The following is a 24,571-nucleotide window of genomic DNA, read 5'->3' on the forward strand; positions in this document are numbered from 1 at the left end:
TTGTTCCTGCACGCTCTCTTTCTCTCTCTCTGCCATGCTCACCCTAAAAAGTGTGAGTAGGGTGAGCAAACACTATGCTTATTTTCCCAAAGTGCTGTCTTCTCCAAATTGGCATTCATTATGAGCGCAGTCTGTGAAACGGTCCAGTATTCTGGTCACGTCTCCTCCTGCCTGACAACAGGCAAACTGCTGAGGGTTAGCAGGCTTATCACTTCTGTTGCCCATAAAAAAAAAGAATATGTGCAACGAAAATCTACACTTGACTGTGTTTTTATAGAACTGCTTGAAGATAAAAGTTTGCAGCACACAAAACAAACTCAAGAAAACACATTTATTTTAGAAACTTTTATTATGAGACTAAACTGTAGAAAATATGGAGATAAGGCATATTCTTATTTTCTGAGATGCAAAACCCAGCATTGTAAAGGCAAAGTGGAACAGGCAGTGTGGAGACACAAAACACCTCCGTTTGGACAATAGCTGCATAACCTTTGATCACTCCGTGTCATATTACCATTGCAATTATTATTCCTATTAATAAGACACGTTGGTGTTGAAATTTAAACTCTTAAACTCCTCTAAAACCTTCACGACCGTAAAGGGAATTGCTAGCTGCAATGCACTTGAGACTAGAAGTCTGAATAAGCGAGAGGTAATGAGCAATTTACGGCAGGCTATAGGTCAAAAATAGATACATATTAAAATGAATGTGTACAAAAACATCTATAAATCTCTTACATACAAAAATAGCTTAATATATTTTAAAAAAACAACATGTTTTATACAAATAGAACTTCATATAATAAAATTCGCCAAGTTGGAAGCATATTAGAGTTGTGAGAGGGGTCAATCAGGGCAAACCTTCTTTGATTACATTAGCATAGGTAAAAGAACAACGTTTGCTTATTGTTGTTGTTTTTTGTATATAGCTATGCCACAGTGTCGTGGAAAGTCATTTTAAAAATAGATTTCTTGGGCGAATGCGTTGGAAGGACTGGACTCCCGCTCTTCCCTTTTAGTCCTTTGGCTCTTTGACACTCGGGACCCGCGGTTTGCCGGTTTGTATGGGCCATCTCTGGGTGTGGAATCGAGTCTATCCGAACCGGACTGCAGCGCAAACGCAGTGCTTTTGTGTTCTTGGAGGACATCCGAGTTCCTCCCAAGCGAGTGCTGCGATTTTTAGGTATTTCCTAGAAAGAGAACGGGACATGGTGAGTATTTTGCATAAACAACAGAATCGTGAAAACACAATAATAGCGGCGATAAAGATGATTTTAATTCATACGAACCTTCCTTTCGCGAACGTTCAAAACCAATTGGTGAAGTCCAGGAGCTCTTGTTCTTCTGGACTCAGAGGGTCGTAGGAGCCCTCATCTGATGAGTAAGAGGACACAGGCGAACCGGCCATAGAGTTCATGTCATTAGAGTAGTTTTGGGAGATGGTGGGTGACAGGACGCCGGACTGGAACGCCGCGCTCACCGCGTCATGCTCATCCAAAAGCTGCTGGAGCGCGCGGATGTACTCCACAGCCGAGCGCAGCGTCTCCACTTTGCTCATCTTCTTGTTCGCCGCTCCGTTGGGAACATGTTCGCGGAGAGTAGCAAAGCCGTTGTTCACCAGCTTTACCCGGTTGCGTTCTCTCTCGTTCCGCCTGGCCACCGCGTGCGGCTGCTGCTGGGGCAAGCTGTACCCGAAACCGGCGAAGTTGAGCCTCCTTTTGCACCGGAGCAGCTCGGGAGAGGATGAGCGCTGCCTCTTCGTCTGCTTCGATGCGGACTTGTTGCTGCACTGGCTGTCGGTCGGACTGAGTTGGATGCTCTGAGATGCAAAAAAGCAGGCAGGTGGCATGAACTGCTGCTGGTTTACGCTTATTTCCATCTTGGCAGTGATGTCCAGTGGCCGTGCGTCTTGCTCGTGGCGTTCACGTGTGGCTTCAATGGGCAGGGGTGCACCGGACTCTTGACCTGATCTGAGTTGTGCGATGGAAACAGCGCGGCCTTTTCAATACGCCGGCGTCCCGCCGCGCGTTCCTCCTGACCACGCCCCCCGAGATGCGCTTGCTTTGCGTACGCCGGGCGCGTGCCGCTCCTGCCACTGAGTAAACAACTTCTTGTAAAGAATGACTAGAGGTGTTTTTCGGTTATGACAAGTGTTTGTCGGAGAACAAACACACGCACACACTCAACTTCGAGCGGCAATAAAGGCATAACATGACCTTGTAAAATTGAACAACGGCGCGCTTCGATTTTTCTTTAGGGCGCTTTGAGAAACGAATAATTAAACTTGAGATTCGAGAGTCGTTTAAAATCACGGAAAAAACTTGAGTAAAATGTAAGAACGATGCATGTTGACTGCATTTGCTACTAAAAACCATGAAATTGTTAAAAAAGACTAGTTTTCACAATTAAACCGGCCATTAAACAACATTAATAGAAAAAAAATAAACAATAAAAATTTGATAAACACAAAAAATTCATAGAAATATAGGTTAGATAAATAAAGGTAAGCTAAAATATCTAACTATTGTTCACCAACAAATAACATCATTAATGATACAAATGTAACATTTAAAACATGTGACAACTTGCCCCGACTTGGCATTTATGACAAAATAGGATCTGTAGTTTGGAGGACAGAGGGTTTGAAGTGTTTGAAATCAACATAGTTTAACATTTTATTTAATCACATTCGAATCCTGCTTTAGTAAGCTTATCAAATAAATCAGATCTTAAGCAAATATAGCAAATCATTTGTAACCGCTGTTGTGGTTCATACGAATCCATTCAGGAGTAAATAAACTCATTCAAAGCACTTTGCTTTCATTGGACTCAGGTGTAGCTTGGTTATGAATCCACACTCGTCACAGTAATTGTTATACTGTTAACGCGTTACAGCCATGTAATATTGTCCCATATAGGGAATCTTTGTCTAGATGAATTCGGCCAGTCATTATTAGAAATCATCACAGCTGGAAGGGCGGAACTGATGGGTTATTCTGTGGACGCGCATTAAGAAAAGCTCCTGACACCTTATTCACTCTATTTACTTCACGTATATCTCTCGATTAATTTCGCCTCTTTCTTAGCTCACGATAATGGCACATTGCTTTCAACCAACTTTGTTTGAATGACTTTGCCTGCGCCAGTTTTGTGTGTGCGCACGATGCATGTGGAGTGGAGAGGGAGGGGGGCAATAAATTGTGTAATTTCTCTCAGTTGGCTGAGGCATTCAAGATCAGCCCAGCATTCAGGCACCCAGCCCCCTCCAACTTTCCTTTCTCTCCCTCTCTCTTTTCCCCCCTTCTCCTTTCTTAGCGCAGCAAGGGCGTTTAGAAAAGAAGCGTGGGTTCTATTCACTCCGGCAGGGACTCTCTGAAACATATCCACCATGCTCTCTGTCAGTGCATTTGCAGAGTCCAATTAGCGTTTTGTAAGCCCCTCTTTCTTTCATGATACTCTAGGCTTCGGGAAGGTTCCAGTCATTCCCGAGTGTAATAATTAATATGACATCTGGGCGTCTGTATTCCTATTGAAACACCTCTGTCTGTCTTACAACTCGGAGAATATAATAAAATAAAAACAAAACAAATCCATACAAAGCCGTTTGTTTTCTCCCATAAACCCGGGTTTGATATGCAGGATTATATTTCAATTTGTTAGCTGTTAAAACTACATTGTAAAGTTGTTGTTTTTTTGTTTGATCATTTCAATGACTATCTGTCCCAGGAACTGTCCCACTTTAACCCTGCCTGTATTTATCTTGTACATTTCTGTAAAATAAATAAATAAATAAAGATTTCCCACTTTGTTGTAGACCCCTTGATGTAAAGAAACTCCCCTTTAAGGCAAAGGCCAGATGTGTTGGTCATATCAGCCATTGATTAATTTCATTTAGCTTGAATACGTGCATTAGCCACCATGCCTTGATCTGTTTTTGTGATAATATTTATATACAGAGGGAGTCTACTGTATCCTAACTTTACCTTACCTGATAATATCTGCAGGTGTTGAAGGGGAATGGTGTCCAGATGTTCATTTTTTGCTGTTGTGCACTTTGTTTGGACTTCGGCTCTTCATGGATCACATAGAGGCTTGGTCATGGGCCTATAGTCCCTGTGTAAACAGATATTCACGTACAATATTCTAATATTATCATATCCAGTGATCATAAAATATCTAATGTCAAGGTAAAGCCATTTCAGTAGTAGGGTTTTTGTTCAGTTTATGGATTTTTTGTACTTTTACTGTTGCCCTACTTATCTCTGGCAATTTAAATGGATAGTTTATGTACAATGAAAGAAAATGTGTTTGGAACAAAATAGAAGGTTCATAAATTGTAGACACCTACTGCCATCTAGTGGTGACATCATGAATGGTTTGTACAGACAGGGGTCAATACATTGATTTAAAGGTCATATTTGCTTCCAGAGTCTATGAACTTAATGCAGACTATACACTGTCTATGGGTGAATCCAATAAAGGGTGAAAAGGGGTGTTTGTCCCCCTAATTAAGACTTGAACCACAAAAAAGTCTAAAGGCAAAGTAGGGAAGTATACGAGTAGGCCTACATTTCGCTGGTATTTGAAAACGTTTCGTTATCCATAAAAGTGAAATTAGTAGAAGCGTATTTTTAACATTACCTGACGACAACCCTGGCAGTCACCTGAGGATGTAAACATAGCAACGGTAGGCCTACACTACTTTGACGTTTCTGTTGTGACACATCAGTACACAACACGACAAGCAAGTCACAAATAAATAATAAAAATAGTGTTTGTTTTAGAAATTATTTGACATAGGCCTAATTTACGTTTAGCTAACTGTGCAAGTGGCGCAAAGTAACATTTTGCGTCCCGCGAGACAATTTTCAACATATTATGCCAGGAAGCAAATCAATAAAAAACACTTTAAAAGAATACCTCTCTGAAATCAGTGTATAATATTGACGCTGCCACTTTCGCACACATGACCCAGTCCCAGTTCATTTATAGGCTATTTGGCGCCGCCGTGTGGTCATAAACAGAACATCAACATATAGATAGCGATGATTATTTATAACGGGATCCTGTATGTTTTTACAATCTTGAACACTAATACAACTATTGCATCAAGTAAGAAGAAAAACAAAACGGCTAAGTAATCGTTATGAAATGCTGACTTTGAACTCCATTCTCACTCACAACTCCCCCCTGCAAACTCTTTCTTATTGGATAACACAAACTAGATGCGCTGTGGTGGCAGCTTCCAAATATCCCAGGGGTTTATGGGCATCTCGTCTCGTGACACGCACACGGGACGTTCCAGGGGGTGTGGTGTCACGTGGTACTTTTAAATGCCTGGAGTTTTGGAGGGTAGCACAAACTGCACAGAAGCATCCAGCAAGTCGACATCACCTGAGGACTGAAGCAAGAATGGACGCTGGTCTCAGACAGATGAACGGGGATCTGGAGAGGAAGGTGAACAAACTTTACTCTAAAAGTCATTATATTGCAATATATTTAATTTACAATTATGCCATTTATATATATATGCATATATATATTTGTATCATATTATATAGCATGCAGTTTTATAGCATGTCCCCAACATTAGACATAACAAGAACAAAAACATGCAAACTAAGATGCAAATTAGATTTGGATAGGCCTATGTAATGTAGAAAAATCAAAATTAAAATTCTGTGTGGACCTAAAATTGTTCAATGACAACCCAGCTCATTCTTATTATTGTTAGACCTAACTGGAAATGTATTTCCAGACCATAAAACGAAGGCTAACACATTGTTAGAAGACTCCAGTGAACAGTTACTAATTTGTTAAAACTGATATAATTGTATACGAGCAGAAATATTGATCTGATGCTTTCAAAGAGGTCAATAATACAATAATTGTTGACTTTTTTACTTTTATATTTTGGATGTCCTGAGGTATTACTTTTTGTTCCTTAAAAAGTGTTAAAAAATAGGGGTGAACATTATGAAACTAAAACCTGACTCGCAGGAATGTGAGTGTGACTTCAGTCATGAGTTTTAAAGTCCTTCTGCTCAGTCACACACACACACACACACACACACACTTTTGAAGCTACATTAAGATCTCGCAATAGCTTTTATACCAAGTTAAGGATATTTATTAGAACCCTACACAAACCTGCTGATTTTATTTAGTTTGATGCAATATATGAGCATTTAGTGATTTATGGGCATTTATATTTTAATTAATTTCCATAGTGGGCAACTACTTACTTGCCTTGAAAGTTACTTATCGGTGGTTTACGTTTGGTAAAGTGTAATAGAGAGAGTTGCGTCCTAAAAAAATACACACAGTGATTGGATTCACAAGCAGCGATGGGTCATTCAGGGTCCCTTGGCACTATGGGAAAAGATTAACTAATGTTCATTTCAAAGGCCAAAGAAAGAAATGTGGACACTGATTAAATCAAACAAGTGCAAAGCCCTTAAAAAATGCCATTTGAAATGACGGTTCTGCACTCATTTGATATATGTTTATGACGATGAGTGCAACTGTTTGAGTGTCTCAACATGTGTTTGTTTAACAGGGCTCTCTGACCTCATCATACCTGGAAGAGCCATTAAACAAAACAGGAGTGGTGTCCTGCATCTTCTCTCTGAAGCAGGAAGTTGGCGCTCTTGTAAAAGCTCTAAGACTGTTTGAGGTTAGTGTCTTGACACAAAACATTAGAATTGCATAAGAAGAATTGTATAGAATTGCAGTGTCTCTTTGTATGTCCATTTTTCGCTGCTTATCGTACTCTCTCTCTCTAATATACACATTGCGTTTATCAAAAGCCAAAACGTGAGGGTCATGGACAGCGGATGATAGTGGGACATTTGTAGAAATGCAAAACACTGAACAGGACATATTTGCGGAAGATTAGGTAATGCTGTTGCCTTTGATAAAACAGCAAAGAAAGCTTTACCACACAGCAACGTGATATATATATTTATATATATAAAGGTGCTTTTGTTCTACTATATGCCAGAGCAAGAAAGAAAAAAAAACACATTAAAGCTTCTGTCAGATATGAAAACAGGGAGCTTCATGGAGGGGGGGGGGGGGGGGGGGGGGGGGGGGGGTTGTATACTTTTATTCAGCAATAATGCATTAAATTATTTTAATTATTAAAAAAATTCACCTTTGTCATCATAGAAAGTAATACAACTGTAAAATATATTAAAATTGAAAATAGTTATTATAAATCAATTACAATACTATTTCACAATATTACTGTTTTTACTGTGTTTTTGTTCAAATGAATGCAGCCTTGGCAAAAATACATGAAATGCATCTTACTGACCCTGAAGTTTTGTTTTGTATGATTTCCTTTTTGGTATGAATTCAGTAAATGTAAATAAACTAAAAAGGGCGAGACAAATCTTAAGGACATTGAAAAAACAACATTGTGACCTGTTCTTGTGAAGCATCTAGAAAAATCAATAATATCAACCAGAATTGTGTTTTGTGAGATGAAAGGATATTATACACATGCACACAGTGCACATGTCTTGTAATAATGCCAAGATTTCTTGAATCATCTCCAAAGTTCTTGTATCAACGTTCAGTATATTTTGTTTTGGGAAGTTTTCGACTGCCTACATGCAATGAAACGTGCTCCCAAGTAGATGACAGATTTCATTTACTGATTATATGGAAATTATTACATAAGCACAACATGTTGCGTATCAATATATGCTGTGCTTTCCTGAAACTCAGCAACTAAACTAATAAGCCTAAAATCTCTGGTGTTTTCGTGCAAGTGATTAATGGATGTGTGCCAACCATGCACCCCCTAATGACACTATAAAGATAAAAGCTCAGTCTGTGGATTCTGATTGGCTCTGCCATACCATCCTACTCCACCCCCTTTAAAACACCCCCTAAACACACCCCCTACTCTACCCCTCACCCCAGATACCCCGCACACACTTTCCAGCTTAATTTTAGCATTCAAAGTAATTTCCTGCAGCCTACACTGAATGTTTACTATTAGGGGAAAAGATGCTTTATGAAAGACTAAAAGCAACTATAATGGATGATTATAGTTATAATGAATAAGGGCTATTATTCTGAATTAGCTATCCAGCTCCAACAGCATATCTGATTATTTATTCTTAATTACTACAATTTAAATAGAAAATTAATTATTTAATAATTAATATAATGCAATTAGTTAATATGATTAATACCTTGTCAGGACAGTATAAAACGCAAACCAGAAATAAACAAATAGACAAGCAAGTATTATCAACTGGACCAAAGATTAACAGGGGCTTTGTAGCATTATACATATATAAAAAACATATGCAGACACTTGACAGAAACATTGACTGTTCTGACTGAACCCGTTGACTCTTTGAACACAATTATATTAACCCAGGGCTGCAAAAAATGCCAAGCATGCAGAAAAATAATGCAGTAATTCTCTTTTGAGTGTTAAAGGATGCAGATCCATATGGACTCAATCAGAACCACATGGACAGAGAGGGAAAATGTTGAAAAAGGACCAGAGGAGGTCTAAGGCATTGTAAACCTCATCCGCCTCCTCTACAGGCCTATAGCAAACAGCAATGGGTGTCCTCCCTCTATGTGTGTAAAAACATATAAATACAAACATGCTTTGGCTGAAACAGTGCAATTTGGTCATAAATATCCAAAAACACCCACTCTCCTATTGGCTGAAGAAAAGCTGCACATGTGATTCTCAGTTGCTGGCCTAATGTGAATGTGGCTACTGATGCACTACAATCATTTGTTAAATGCTACTTTAATTAGAAAAGAGAAGACTACACATAGGAGCCTATTAAATGCTCTTAATCATGTAATGTTCATGATACATGTTACACGTCTTCTAATTAATGGTAAAATCTTTGTATTAAAGTAGTCTGGGTGAAGAAACTCTGTAATTAAATAAATAATTGAATCACTCAGTCTAGAATGTAGCCGGACAACCTTAAAGTTGTAAGAAAAACTTTGTATCAAAGTTCAGTATATTTTGTTTTGGGATGTTGACTTTTCTACTGCCTACGTGCGATGAAACATGCTTTACTGAAACGTGATTTAATGTGCATACCCTTGTGTGCATTTATTTTTATTTTTTTTTTGCTTCCATTGTTCTCATTTGTAAATCGCTTTGGATAAAAGCTAAATGACTAAATGACTAAATGTAAATGTAAAGTTTTCTCCACAGTGCTGTATATTATTATTGATTTCATTTATTTATTTAGTTAGTTTTTATTCGAAGGACTGGCCTGTAGTGCCACCTAGTGTTTATTCACTAAATGCATTATAGACTAACTAAACATCAAATTTATGTTGAAAGCTAAACTGTTATTATCAGATTATCAAACATACTAATAGAGCAATATATAAATATATATATATATATATATATATATATATATATATATACTTTTAACTCTCTTAAAAGTTATAAAGTCAGAGTAAATAAATATTTGTTTTATTCACTCTAAATGTGACCCTGGACCACAAAACCTTAAGACTTAAGGGTGCATAGGTTTATTTGTAGCAATAGCCAAAAACACATTGTATGGGTCAAATGATCAATTTTTCTTTTATGCCTAAAATCATTAGGATATTAAGTAAAGATCATGTTTTGTGAAGATATTTAGTAAATTTCCTGTAAATATATCAAAATGTACTTTTTGATTAGTAATATGCATTGCTAAGGATTTCATTTGGATAAATTTAAAGACGATTTTCTCAGTATTTAGATTTTTTTTGCACCCTCAGATTCCAGATTTTCAAATAGTTGTATCTCGGCCAAATATTGTCAGATCCTAACAAACCATACATCAATGGAAACTATAAACTGACCCTTATGACTGGTTTTACAGTTTTTACAAAAAAAAAAATTGTGTGTGTATATCTCACTAATACATAAATAACTTGTAGTATTGAATAATTGTAAGTTATGTAATATAATGCAGCATTGTGTACGTTACATGTATGTACTTTGCAGGACAAAGGCATTAACCTGACCCGCATTGAGTCCCGTCCATCACGCAACAACAAAGAAGAATATGAGTTCTTCATCAGTGTGGATCAGGCCTCCTCTCAAGCTCTAGATGAAGTTGTTGATGGTCTGCGCACACAGATCAGTGGCCAAGTTCATGAACTGTCTCGCAACAAACAGAAAGACACAGGTGAGACAGTCTGATGAATAACTCATCACTCCCTAATGAGAAATGATGCTTTATTAACAAAGTTCGGGAGGAGCACGTTCAGGTAATTAACCTAATTAACACGAGAGGAGAACAATCAGTAATCAACCCAGTTAACAAGATAAGAGGTGTGTATATATACACAGCAGACTTATCTCTGTTTATTGGCAGTTTTCCAGCATCCCTCCGCCACCCCTTCTCCGCACTTACAACTATTACTGTCCTATCCTGTAGGATATATCCTGTATAACTCTGGGTTCGGGACCAAATTCCGAGCTCGGAGCCCTCCCCTCGGACAGCACACCAAATACACATAAACTTTATTGTATTTATTATATGTAAGTGTGAACTCGTGAAAAGAAATAAAAAGCTGCTACAGCATTTCAAGGTCAGGCAGAAACACCACAAGAGATTGAGAATAGGATGGTATAGAATATGAAGAACAGAAATAGAACACATGCTGTAATCGTTCATAAATGTCACTGTGGAGATGGATGAAAAAGGCCTTAGCACTCTGCTTCTCTTATGGTTGTTTCCAGAATTACATTAGTTTAGTTTTTGAGGACAAACAGACTCATAGAGATAGACTGAAATGTCTTGTTTCTATTCAAGAGTCAGTTCAGCAGGGTGGGGGTCAAAGTTCAATACAAAGACTGACAGACCAACAGACCCAATTACAATTTCCCCCTTATACAATAAGAAAACACAGAGCAGGGGACATTTATGGATATTTATGTCCGATGAGGAAAACCAGTAAAGGTCTTCGGTTCTTGGCCTTTTGTTCAGACCGCCTCAGGCTGGTTGCTGAACTCTGTTCTGATGGCTGGACCTCCAAAGAGCTTAACTGTCATAAATCTAGCTGCTGCAGAGCAAGATTTAGCCTCATAGCCTGGACTGCGTTGTCACCCTCTGGCTTATTCACCACACAATGCTTTCTGTTTACTACTGTGTCATCCATCTCTGTTAGCATGCCAGCGTAAGCGACTACAGCATTCGATATTAACAAGTTCACATATTTAGAACTTAGTGCATTAATCTCAATTTAAAAAAGAGAAGGGAATACTTTCAATATAAATCTAAGGGTCATGTAATTCTGAAAGGGTTAAAAGAGGAGGGCAGCCCTTTTTTTGATAAAGCACTTATATAATTTGTTATATTCAGAAATGTGTTAGTTGAGTTGTAAAGTTGTCTAAAAAGTTAGCATTTATTCTTATGAAATGCATTGCCCCACAGATTTACACTGTAAGTACATTACTGTGAAAAATGTTCACTTAAATGTAAGGAGTGTACACTTCAAATCTTAAAAGTATATATTTAAAAAATTGTACTTGCAGATAATGTAATATTATTGAAATAAAAGGCCACCTATTTGTACATAAAGAGAGAATACTAGTATCGGTTGAAATGTTTATTTTGTAATAATGTTAAATTAAAAGTTGCACTTCAAAGTACTCTTTAAAATATTTTGTTGTGTGTTTAAAAAAGTACACTTATTTTAATGTGTTGACTAGCATACTAAAGCACATGTAGATTACTTGATAATAATTTGAACTGTCGTGGGTTATTGCATTAAATTTACATTATTTACATTACATTATTATTCAATTAAAAGTTAATATTTTAATATTTTAAATATGCTAAATTGCATCTTCATATTTACATGTGTAATTACAAATATATTTAAATACAAATATATTTAAAAGAATACATACTGTATATATTAAGTATTTTAAATTAAGTGTATTTTAGTTTAGCATAAATGGTTGTCAATACATTCACTATTACCCTTTAACCATATTTTATATATAGTAGAAGTAATTATGAAATTACATATAAAGATACATTATCAATTTTCAACTTTGTTTCAACTTAAAATAATTTGTTACCTTGCTGACTTAAAATTTTTTAGTTCTGTCAACTTGAAATTTTAAGATACTCAATGTAAATATAAGGGACAGCTGGAATATTTTAGTTGACTAAACTAAAAATTTTAAGTCAGCGGGGGTAACAGATTATTTTAAGATGAAAAAACAATTTTTCTTTTTTTTCTTCTTTTTTTACAGTGATTACAGCAGTTAGCTACAGCCCCCAAATTCAGCATTCAAGGAGTACAGATATTTGCCCCAAACACAATGAAATATTTTACTTTTGTGAAACTTTGTTTGTTTTAGTCTGCGTGCTGCTTGATGACACACAATATTTCATAAAAAGACTTCTTATCACTGTAAAAAGTGATAAGTTGACTTAACTTAAAAAAATTGAGGAAGCCCGTTGAAAAAAAGTATAAGTTAAATGAATTGTCAATTGTCACTTGACTTTTTTTTCAATTATTATTTACTTAATAATTTTAAGGCAACGGCTTTCCTCAATTTTTTAAAGTTAAGTCAGCATCACTTTCACAAAATGGGTCAATTTCATTTCATTTAATATAAATTTAAACTATAATACATTTTCATTTAATTAAATTATGTGTCTGAAAACCTTACATTCTGTATTATTTCTGTTTACATATTATTTATTTTAAAAGTGTTAAAATTTACTTTTAGTTTTTTTACAAGGATAGACACACTAAGTCAAATATGATGTCAACAGAGCTTAAATTGTATGGATTACGTAATTAATTATTCAGTCATTGACCATAAACATTCTTCCTTCTTTCCCTCTCATCAAAAGTTCCATGGTTCCCCAATGACATCCAGGACTTGGATCGTTTTGCCAATCAGATTCTCAGCTACGGGTCCGAGCTGGATGCAGACCATCCTGTAAGACACTATGTGTGTGTGTTGTGTCTGTTTTTGAAGTGACCGACTGTATGATCAGAGAAAAGAGCGAAAGTGAGTGTGAGAGGAAACTTCTTCATTTTTATTTCAAACGCATGCGTGTGTGTGTGGGTGTATTTTGAAAGATGCATAGTTGGTCCATGCGGCACTAAAAGCCCACAGTCACAATCTGCATCACTCTCTATTCTAATGGAAACGGACGGGGGCTCTCAAATTGATGTCATCGCTTTAATTGAGCCCCTGTAATTATAAATAATTGCCCCTTTCCAGCCGTCATTAAACTGAAATGCATTCATCATGAGCAGCAAACACTCTACAAAGGCTTCATTTGAATGAGTCTCCTCCATGAGACTGAGTAACACTGTCAAAGGCTACTGAGAGATCAGAACTAGCCATAGATCCACTTTCTTTAACGTCGCTGTCATTCGCAGGGCTTTACGGACCCCGTGTACCGCGCCAGAAGGAAGGAATTTGCTGACATTGCCTACAACTACAGACAGTAACTATTCCCCTCACTGTTTTCTCTTTCTCCCCACACACTTTCCCATGGGCTACAGGGATAGTCTAGTGCTTTCCCTTTTGTTTTGTTGTGCTTTCTATGGAAAATTACTCCTGCTGCCTAACAAAAGGGCTAAATTACAGGGTCCCAGCACAGTCCGGAGCGCCGGGAGCTTTGTCATCATAATTGAGATGCATTATTCACACGGCCACTACAAAGGGCAAGAGCGTTGAATGCTACGCCCCCTGAGGAAGCACACATTTACATACATGCTCCATCAATAATAACACCACTCATCACTATATGACATATATATGACGTGCAGGCTATAGAGTTTATGCTTAAAACCCCCTTTTTAGGATGATTTGGGTATAAAAATATAATGGGACCCAAAAAATGTTTGTATACTTAAAGGGGAAGTTTACACATATTTAAAAATTTTGTCATTATTTACTCACCCTAATGTCACCCCAAAACTGTATGATGTTATTTCGTCTGTGGAACACAAAAGAAGATCATTTTGAAAAATGTTTCAACCATTTTTATTCATACTGTGAAAGTCAATAGGGTTCAAAACAGCAGAACAACAAAATACTAATACAATTTTAAGTATAAATTAAAATAGTTGAGTTCTTTTCAATTGTAAAAATGCTTCAAAATATTACAGTTTTACTATATGTTTAATCAAATAAATGCAGCTTTGGAGAGTAAAAGACACTTCTTTAAAAAAAAAAACATTTAAAAAAATTGAATATATATTTTAAACAAATATAGCACAAGTATGCTTTTCAAGCAAAGTATATCTCAAAATACAGTTTGTTAGATTTAATGTATACTGTTCAGACAAATGTATTTGAATATATTGTGTCCTAAAACTGAACTAAGCATCCCTCTTCTCTGTTAGTGGACAGATTATTCCACATGTTGAATACACGGCTGAAGAGAAGGACACATGGGGAACAGTTTTTCGAGAGCTGAAGACTCTGTACGCAACACATGCCTGTCGTGAACACAACCGTGTATTTCCACTGCTGGAGAAGTACTGTGGGTACCGTGAGGACAACATCCCGCAGCTAGAGGACATCTCACGCTACCTGCAGTGTAAGAGCTGCTTTAAACTCAAATACAGTCAGGTGAAGGGGATGTAAAAAATTAAGATTGTGTGTAATTAACTGAAACTGTTAACTGTAGTGTGTAATTAACTGAAAGAAAAGAAAAGAATAACTTCTACACTTCTACATATCTCACCCTTTCTTGATTTCTCAGCATGCACAGGTTTCCGTCTGCGTCCCGTGGCCGGTCTCCTCTCCTCGCGTGACTTCTTAGCTGGTCTCGCCTTCCGAGTGTTTCACTCGACACAGTACATTCGCCATAGCTCCAAACCCATGTACACACCTGAACCGTGAGTATACAGACCAAGAAGTTGTTAGAGAAGTGTGAAAAGTGATCAAAGGAAAAAAATAAATGTGGATTTGTTTCCTCAGGGACATCTGTCATGAGCTCCTGGGTCATGTCCCACTGTTTGCTAACCCAAGTTTTGCCCAGTTCTCACAGGTTTGAATATAATATAATATACTAATATTATTATCATATTAATTTGAATGAAAGAAGTGAAATTTATGATATACATATGTAATTTTGTAACATTTATTCTCACAATTCTGACACGTTTTTAAAATAAATTATATATATATATATATATATATATATACTTGCAATAATGAGGAAAAAAAATCTGAAATTCAGAAATAAGATTCCATATATGATTTTGCCAGTATCTAGAGAATTTCTGCTTCATACTTTATATCTCTAATGTGCATTTATCAACGATGTAATATCCAAATGTTGATTTCTGTTTGACCAGGAAATTGGACTCGCTTCTTTGGGCGCCCCTGATGAGTTCATAGAGAAGCTGGCCACAGTGAGTATCGCTTTAGGTTACAATAAGAATAATTTTCCACATTTTAACTGAGGCCAGTCATGTTATAAGACCGCAAGATATATTTGTCTCTCTCAAAGGGACTGTATGATTATAATGTTTATTTTTTGCAGGTCTATTGGTTCACTGTGGAATTTGGTCTGTGCAAGGAAGGAGATAAAGTAAAGGCTTACGGTGCTGGTCTGCTCTCATCTTTTGGCGAACTCCAAGTATGTGGTACCTCTCAGAATGCATCCTTCTGGTTCATGCCCAGTGCTCTAACCCAAAAAATTAAACTGGCTTTTTGCTTTGAGCTTTTAGAAAAGGAGTAAGCAGCTCAATTGAGTTTATTGTGTCGTTAGTGGAGTGAAAAGCAGAAATATGACACTGATGCACAAAAGCTGAAGTGGAGAACAGAATGAAAATTAGATGTTATTCTAATGTCTTGCAGTACTGTTTGACGGACAAGCCCAAACTCCTGCCCTTTGAGCCAGAGAAGACCTGCCTGCAGCAGTATCCCATTACAGAGTTCCAACCAGTTTACTTTGTGGCTGAAAGTTTTGAGGACGCCAAAGAAAAAGTCAGGTAAAGTGACTACAATTAAACCATCTCTAAAACCACCCTTTCCCTCAGCATTTTTCCAGTTACAGTATATGTGCTTTTTTGTTTTGTTTTTACAGGAAATTTGCTTCCACCATTCCCAGACCTTTCTCTGTGCGCTATAATGCCTACACACAGAGAATTGAGATGCTGGACAACACACAGCAGCTGAAGAACCTGGCTGACAGCATCGGCGGTGTGTCTTCAGTATAATGTGGCACTTAACCTGAATTTTCCCTATATTATGCAAGAATTGAGAATGAAAAATCAGGAGAATTCTCAGGAATGAGCATTTGAGGGTTATATTAAGGATTTTGGAAAAGTACACTGTATGAAGTCAGGTATCCTAAAAATGTACTTTTTGTGGTTATAAAGAAATGAAATGGTACAAGTCAAATAATACTGTTTACTATCTTTAAATCAAATTGAATAAATTCATTCCCACTCACAAGCTCATTTTAATGGTCTGATCAGCACTGTAAAAACTGTTTGAGCATTATTTAATACTTTGTTTCCATTCATTTAGCTTGTAGTAATTTCTACTCATTTTTATTTTATAATTAAATTCAGAGTTAAGAGTTTTAACTCAATTTTCTACACTCATGATGAAATTCAGGTTGTGGTTTTACTTTTTACAGCAATTAAATTTTAGTCTTTAATTTCACTGGGTTGGAAAATGTATTGTAACTTAGAAATAGCTCACTAAGGTAACAACTGCACAGTTTCAATTTGACACTTTTTAAAATACAATGTATTAGCAGTGTGTCTTGTGATTAGACACTAAACGAGCCGTTTAATGAATTGCAATTTTTTTGTCGTTTTGTCGACCTGCACATTTTTTTTCTGTAGCCTTATTTGTTATCGTAATATGTGTACGTTTTAATTTAATCCCACATTGATCACACATGTATGTTTTTTTCTTCCTAGGTGAGATCTCAATCCTGTGCATTGCCCTGCGAAAGATGGAGTGAAACGATTGTGGAAGATTTTCAAGGAAAATGAAGAAAAAATGCTAGAAAATCAAAGACGCTAAATAAGCATCGTCTGTATTGCTTTTTAGACTCATATACAACATACTTTTTCTAATCAAGCTGTGATAGAGAGAGCATGATATGAAATATTAAATTTGACCTTATGTATTGCATGTAGAACATATTTATAGACAAATATTGCTAGTTCAAATATATTTAGTCACTACGTATTTAAATGACATATAACGAAATAACACGGAAAGAATACCTATACAAAACAAATCGCATGTAAATACCAAAAAGCTTCGGGCGTTGTGAGGCCCGCTGCAGCAATAATTGTTATTTTTATATATTATATGTTGTATTTTTCTCAGTAGTTTAATCGTACAAAAATACAGATTGCCTACCGTCCACCATTTGCTTCAGCTTGTTGTCGCACAATGTTGCTGTAATTTTCCCAAACAAGCCGCAATCAGTGAATCACGGGATCAAAGGCTTGTTGAAACCATGTGTTGAGCCAAATTTTTTTCATTATTAAATTGCTTTTGTTTAAAACATGCGTGCATATGCTCCATTACACTAAAGCGTAATGATTAAAATACTTAAACGTAACGAAAGATAAGTTTTGCTTGACTGTGAATCCAATTTAACATACTGCATATATCATTTTTCTGTTGGTGTACTGAAGACTGAGATGTTATGCATGCATTGTCACATGTACTTCAAAAAATCAATAAAGATTGTTATTATTAAAACTTAATATCTATTATTATTATCGCATTTGCAAGTGAACAGCATGCGTGCAGAAGTCGGTTTCAGTACCATGGAGAGCAGCACAATCTCAATGCCGTATTTTTTGTATCATTTACGCCCCTAAAAACAAAGGATGCTTATTTATTTATATATTTCCAATAAAGACTCGTTTAGTACTGACCTTTCACAAAACTAGCATTTAGCTTATGTAATGTGTCGCTTTTGGTTGTGAAGCACCTGTGAAATGTCACGTGCTCTTATTTGGTGCCTGGAAAAGAAAAACACAAACTCATGACGCATCTCTGCTTAAAATTAGGCTTGCATTTACGCAACACATTTACATAAAGTCCAGCACGTCTGTATATAAATTGCAGGGTTTTGGCCCCACGGTGAACATAAGAGTTTCTCATCATTTAAACAGAGTTGGTCGACACAAAGATTAATTGCATATATTTATTTTAGATATAGTGGGCTATTTTTACCCCAAAGATTCGATGAAGACGGACAGTATAGTGCAGCCTATTCCGGTGAGCGGCAGAAAGCGCAGTCTGATCGAGGACGCGCGGCGCGACAGAGAGAGCGGCTCTTCATCTCCGGGGCCCTCGCGCTGCGGGGACAGCTTCGTGTTTGAGGAGGAGAAGAGCGGCAAAGTCACTCTCAACATCCTCTTTGCTCTCAGAAATGAGAAGAACGCAGGCTTCTTCAAGGCTGGCAAAGTCTTTGAGGTACGTGCTTTTACTTAGGTTATTTTCATTCATAAATTAGCCTACAAGTGTAGTGACATTTTGTTTCAATGTCTTTATCGTGACCCCCCCCCCCCCCCCCCCCCCTTTTTTTTGTCCTAAATATAGGCTATACTTAGTTTAAAGACTGTGTAGGGAAACAGTTGCTAGGCCCTATGCTACAGTAGTTTACAAGAAATTACCATTTTATTATTTTTGCTTCAAAATTGAACATTTAATTCAATGTGTAGCCTATATGCCTTTTATCTTTGTAATTGTTTGGGAAATTTACGAGCAATTTCTAACTGAGTGAAACTTATTTCTATACCATTTTTTTTTCAGAGTACCTTACTATAATTATTTTGCTGCAAATTAAGGTATTCAAAATCTTATTACCTAAACTGTGTTAGTTATATCAACTAGAGCTGTTGTTACAAATGTGACACCAACAGAAAAATGGGCAATTTAAATCTGTGCATGAATTTATTGTGGCAATCAAATATATTTGCACAAAATAATAATCTCCCATTACCACCCACCCTAAATGTTTTTTTTTTTAAAGCAAACAAAAACGACATATTTTTGCAAATAAATTTGGAAACAAACACATAACACAGGCTAACAACAGTAAAACATAACAAACCATGTGCTGCTTTTTTAGTTGTGTCAAATTTGGTTCTATATGCATTATGTTCATGTCTTCTTCATTGCAGGTGCCATAAATAATGTTTTGTGATAAAAAAACAAACAAAAAAAAACATAATGAAAATGTCTGGTTTTGCTACTTAGACTTTTGAAGCCAAGCTCCTCCATTTGGAGAGTCGACCAAGCAGGAAGTCTAAGAAAAGCGACGGAGATGATCTGGAGTTCTTCATGAGGTGTGAAGTGCACTGCTCCGACACTGACATCTTCATCAACTCCTTAAAAAGAGTTGCAGATGATGTGAGAATAGAGCAAGAGGAAAAGAGTAGGTGATTTATCTATTCTGCACTACATATACTACCAGCAAACATTTACTTTCAACTATTTTATAATGTTTCTTTAATTTTATTTTAATATACAGTTCCTTGGTTTCCAAAGAAGATTTCTGACCTAAATAAATGCAATCATCTGATAACAAAATATGACCCTGATCTGGACCAGGATCACCCTGTAAGTGAAAAACAGTGATGCTTTTCTTAAAATAGGGCATTATTTACATTCAAAATGTTAGAATCTTAGTTCTACTTGCACTATTCAGATCAATTGTTATATCAGTGACATGAACGCTTGTATTTTTAGGGATTCAGTGATCCAGAATACAGAAAACGAAGAGGAATCATTTCTGAACTGGCTTTCAACTATAAACAGTAAGTCACATGATATGAATTAATCTAAAATAACAACAACAACAATTATTATTATTGTTGTAGTTGTTGTTATTATAAAATATGCTTTATGCTATCTAATCAGAGATTTGTTTCAATAGAAAATATATTTTAGGAAAAAAATTATCTTTCTTTTGTCATTGTAGTGGGGATCCTTTACCTGTAGTGGAATACACTCCAGAAGAGATTGCCACTTGGTAGGTTTTCCCAGTTATTTTATAGAGTTTGATTGCTGTCAACTATATGTCGTTATTTGCATATCAAATGTTTAGAGAAGACTAGTGTGACCGCAAGATGCTAAGAGCTCTTTTTGTGATGAGGCAGGAGGGAGGTTTACAGGACTCTGAGCAGTCTGTATCCCACTCACGCCTGCAGACAGTTTCTAGAAGCCCTCGGTCAGCTGGAGAGTGAATGTTTGTATGGAGAGGACAAGATCCCTCAGCTAGGAGAAGTATCTGCATTTCTTAAAGGTAAACAGGTCTGCTTATTGTATTTCTGTGTGTGCAAAATGTGGAAATTTACACTGACTTTAACTATATGTTCTGTGTCTGTGTGTGCCCTTGTTCAGAGAGGACAGGTTTTCAGTTACGGCCAGTGGCAGGGCTGCTTTCTGCTCGGGACTTCCTAGCCAGTCTAGCGTTCCGGGTGTTCCAGTGTACCCAGTACATTCGTCACCCTTCAGCTCCCATGCATTCCCCTGAACCGTACGTGTAAAGACACAAAACTGCATTTTATTTGTATTTGGTAACTTTTTATTGCAGAATATTAATATTCTGACTGCATTTTACTTTAAAAAGTGACTGCTGCCATGAGCTACTTGGACATATCCCCATGCTTGCAGACAAAGAATTTGCTCAGTTTTCACAGGTATGTTTTTGTGCCACATAATCAGCTTGAAATTAACAGTTAAAGTGGGAAACTACCATTCAAAATGCATGCTATTTTAATACAGATAGATCTTCTTTAAATGGTCAATCTGTAAATCAATGTTTATCCATGTAGTGAAATACTAAGACACTTTGCATTTGACACGGGACCTTTTACCCTGCAGGAGATTGGACTTGCCTCGCTTGGAGCATCGGATGAAGATATTGAGAAACTGTCCACAGTGAGTACATCCTAATGGAAATATTCAGCTGGAGAATACTTCAATGAAGTTTAGTGTATTAAAGCAAATCTTTAGTGCCCCCTTGTGTTGTTTTATTCATATTACAAATTCAAAACAAATGGTTAAAAGACTATAAAATTGATAAATTCTGTGTAGCTTAACAAAACATCTCTAAATTTCACACACAGCTGTACTGGTTTACAGTGGAGTTTGGTCTCTGTAAGCAAAATGGAACAGTGAAGGCCTATGGGGCTGGACTACTGTCCTCATATGGAGAACTTTTGGTAAGACAAAAAAAAAAAAAGTGCCAATATGCTGATTTGATCTCATGAAATATTTCTTATTATTATCAATGCTGAAACTAGCTGTGCTATACTTAATATTTTTGAGGAAACCGCATGATTTTTGGTATTCTGTGATGAATAGAAAGTTCAAAAGAACTGCATTCATGTATCTTTTTTCTAGTATGCCCTTTCTAATGAGCCCCAATACAAACCATTCAATCCAGCTGAGACTGCAGTCCAACCATACCAGGATCAGTCATATCAGCCGGTTTACTTTGTGTCGGAAAGCTTTGAGGATGGCAAACACAAGCTAAGGTAGGTGTTTTCTCAGAGTATCTGTAGAAACTTTTTCACTGAGGTTGTACAAATGACCAGAAAGCACTTGCTGTTGTTCCACAGGCAATATTCATCCACAATACAGAAGCTCTTCTCCATTAGATATGATCCCTACACTTGCAGCATGGAGGTTTTGGATGAACCTTCTAAGATCCAGAATGCTTTAGCACAGATGAGGGATGACCTGAAGATCTTACATAAAGCCCTGGAGATGCTGGGACAGAAATAAACCAGATACAGTATCATCAATAACAACTATTTATTTACGGGAAAGCCTTTCTATATGTATGAATAGGCCTACTGCAGATTACATTGCATAAGGTCCGGTGTTGAAATGTGTATATGTGTGTATATGTATCACTTTTAAATGTAATGAAGAGTTCTGTTTACCAAAATAATAAATATCTTTATTTTGACTACTGCTACATGGTTTTCACAGCGATGCCATTGAAGAATTATTTTTGGTTCCCCAAAGAACCTTTCATTGAGAAGTTCTTAAAATAATAATTTTTTCTTAGTGTGAAGAACATTTTAAAAATCTATAGAACCTTTTATTGCACTATAAAGAATCTTTTGTGGAATGGAAAATTTCCATGGATGAACCATAGATGTCAAAAAAGATTATAAGAGTAATCCCTCAAATTATGAACACAATGATTCAAATTCCCATATTGGAACACTGTAAAAAGTGATAAGTTGACTTAACATTGTTCATTCTGATATGGTTCATTCACTGTATATTAAAAAAATTATGGAAAACCATCGCCTTAAAATTATTAAGTAAATAATAATAATAAAAAAAAGTTAAGTGAATTGTCAAGTTCACTTAACTTATTATTTTTTTTAATTATTACTATTTACTTAATAATTTTAAGTCAATGGGTTTCCAATTTTTTTTTTTAATAAGTCAACTATACAGTGAATAAACCATATCAGAATGAACAATGTTATTCATATTTGGACCAGTGGGAAAATTAATGTAAAAAACAAAATAAACTAGAATGTTTTCCGGCCCTAAACAGAAAGTACATTCTGCCTAAAGGTTTCTACAGTGTTCGATCACAGTCTGGCAATTGAAAAAGGCAGACACGGACATAGCTGCCAAAGAAAGAATGGGCCTGTGTGCACTGTGACACTGGTGAGGTCGAGACAGAGACTGTGGTAAATATAAAGACGTGAGAGAGAAATGCTTTGAACAACTCTCAAACCTCATGCCGCAGTTTTCCAGTTCAGCAGAAATTGATCAAATACAGATGTCATTGGGGGAAAGACTCATACATTTCAGCAAAATTCATCAGTCAGCAATCCTGATGCATATCTGTTTTACACGTGTTACACAACAAATTCATTATTTGATACATTATCGTGAGAGATTTTACATTTTGACTCTTTCTGCAGGTTACATCCAGCAGGTGGCCTCAAGAGACTGTCCTTATAGATGATTCATTGAATCATTTACTGTTTATTCACAGATGCAACGGCTAAATTCATCCGAGGCTTCGTTTGAAACTATTTCCGTTGGTGAAACAGATAAAGTAAGTGACAACATTGTGTCAAACATGTTTGTTTTTTGAATATTATTTCCCCCTTTTTTTACTGAACGTTTGTAGGCTACAAAAGAAATAACTTTCTTAATTGTGCTGTTGTTGCTGTGATCACCTGTCACCTTGTGGCCACGGCCCAATGTTAGCCATGCTAATATTCAGAATTCAGCTTTCTTGCTAGTATAATATTGCTTAAATGCATCATAAATGAATCATCTTTCCTGCTTTGGCTCCAGCAGGAAAGGAGACCGTTTAATGGATTAGCCCTACTTTTAACAGATTGACAGCTTGTGGTTGCACTACAGATGGTGTAGGAACAACTACGCAACTGTTCCATTCATACTAAAAGATTAGGCTTCCAGGTCACAGCATATTCCTCCCTATTGGCCCCAGCACATGCCAAACAATCCTCTAGGCGAAACCACAAAGCGAGCAGCCAGGTCACTCTGTGCTGGAATTCATTGAGTTCAGGGGTAAATAATGTTCTATCAGCTGGCTGGCCTTTGTTTGCCTTGACCATGTCTAAGAAACGAATCAGAGAGAGAGTTCGTCAAGTAATTAATGTAATAAATGTGGGAGAGAAAAGAGGAGCAGACATCTGCTTTCATAAACCAAATTTAATCGTCTCCCGTATCTCATTTTACATGGCACACAACCCAACCCACAAATCCCTCTGAAAACCATAACTTGGATCCGAATCCATCACGTTCAAAACAAATGTGTGTTGCCATAACAATATGATAACCACTGACGGTTCCTGTGAAATCCTACCCACAAATCCCAAACACTTATCACGTCATCAGAACATAAGCATTTCCCTTTGGTACTGTGGAAATTGTGGAGAGCAACAATCAGGTTCCGGAAGTGAAAATCACATTCATTTTCTCCATAGGGGTATTGTTTGTGAACTATAACGTATAAAGCTTTAAAGGCACACCTACTGAGAGCTATGAGGCATCAATGTTATAAGCTTTTGTTGAAGCCATCAGCCCATATTATTTCAACTTATTTTTTTTATATATTTGTGTTCGACATTGGAATTAGTGGTCGCAACAAACTGTCGCAACAAAAGAACATCTTAGCACCACTTCCTATGAAGCACCGCAAATGACGTAGAGTGAGTTTTTTTTGTATTTTTATTTAAAGACATTAGTCATTAAAAATCCTGTGTAAACACCTTCTGTGGCACTCAAAGATGTGAGCTTGTAATCGATTGTGGAGGAACGGGGTTTAAGCGGACTAAATGACTGAAGAATTCCATCATATTTCACCAGAGACGAGTCTCTCGAGTTTTTTACAAAATAGATAATACATTTTCTTTTTGTGCTGACTTTAATTTACTCACTGCAACGAAATATAGCATTTCTGTTTTCCGAAGTATTTATTTCCTGAAGTACGAAAAGAGTCCTTATTAAAACCGCTACAGAACTGGAATCATGAGGAGGAACCATAACCAGAATTGTTAAAATCTTTACAATTCCCAGCAA

General features: G+C 36.6%; 3 protein-coding genes across 3 annotated transcripts; 2 read left to right on the forward strand and 1 right to left on the reverse strand.

Annotated features, from left to right (window-relative positions):
• Window positions 1–338: 338 nt before the first annotated feature.
• LOC306858983 (achaete-scute homolog 1a-like) lies at window positions 339–1,971 on the reverse strand. The gene is made up of 2 exons (XM_079399801.1): window positions 1,290–1,971; window positions 339–1,190 (listed from the first exon to the last, which is right to left on the reverse strand). Exon 1 carries the CDS (start codon window positions 1,877–1,879, stop codon window positions 1,307–1,309), a length of 573 nt encoding a protein of 190 aa, XP_079255927.1. The 5' UTR covers window positions 1,880–1,971; the 3' UTR covers window positions 339–1,190; window positions 1,290–1,306.
• A 3,310-nt stretch (window positions 1,972–5,281) lies between these two features.
• LOC306858982 (phenylalanine-4-hydroxylase-like) lies at window positions 5,282–17,728 on the forward strand. Its single transcript, XM_079399800.1, has 13 exons — window positions 5,282–5,457; window positions 6,560–6,676; window positions 10,001–10,184; window positions 12,876–12,964; window positions 13,414–13,481; window positions 14,386–14,582; window positions 14,748–14,883; window positions 14,966–15,035; window positions 15,346–15,402; window positions 15,534–15,629; window positions 15,851–15,984; window positions 16,080–16,195; window positions 16,927–17,728. The coding sequence occupies exons 1-13, from the start codon at window positions 5,413–5,415 to the stop codon at window positions 16,968–16,970; spliced, it is 1,353 nt and encodes a 450-aa protein (XP_079255926.1). The 5' UTR covers window positions 5,282–5,412; the 3' UTR covers window positions 16,971–17,728.
• A 489-nt stretch (window positions 17,729–18,217) lies between these two features.
• On the forward strand, window positions 18,218–21,788 carry LOC306858536 (tyrosine 3-monooxygenase-like; the record flags this gene model as incomplete). The annotated part of the gene is made up of 12 exons (XM_079399104.1): window positions 18,218–18,448; window positions 19,235–19,412; window positions 19,509–19,597; window positions 19,727–19,794; window positions 19,959–20,009; window positions 20,137–20,282; window positions 20,381–20,516; window positions 20,610–20,679; window positions 20,864–20,920; window positions 21,109–21,204; window positions 21,386–21,519; window positions 21,604–21,788. The coding sequence occupies 12 exons, from the start codon at window positions 18,218–18,220 to the stop codon at window positions 21,767–21,769; spliced, it is 1,422 nt and encodes a 473-aa protein (XP_079255230.1). The 3' UTR covers window positions 21,770–21,788.
• Window positions 21,789–24,571: the final 2,783 nt, after the last annotated feature.

The sequence above is a fragment of the Barbus barbus genome, assembly GCF_936440315.1.
Source record: "Barbus barbus genome assembly, chromosome: 39".
Lineage (NCBI taxonomy): Eukaryota > Metazoa > Chordata > Actinopteri > Cypriniformes > Cyprinidae > Barbus > Barbus barbus.

Coding starts and splice junctions, on each gene's coding strand:
- LOC306858982 (XM_079399800.1), top strand. CDS start 5,413: ATGGACGCTGGTCTCAGACAGATGAACGGGGATCTGGAGAGGAAG. Junction 10,185..12,875: donor CAACAAACAGAAAGACACAG/GTGAGACAGTCT, acceptor TCTCATCAAAAG/TTCCATGGTTCCCCAATGAC. Junction 14,583..14,747: donor CATCTCACGCTACCTGCAGT/GTAAGAGCTGCT, acceptor TTGATTTCTCAG/CATGCACAGGTTTCCGTCTG.
- LOC306858983 (XM_079399801.1), bottom strand. CDS start 1,879: ATGGAAATAAGCGTAAACCAGCAGCAGTTCATGCCACCTGCCTGCTTT.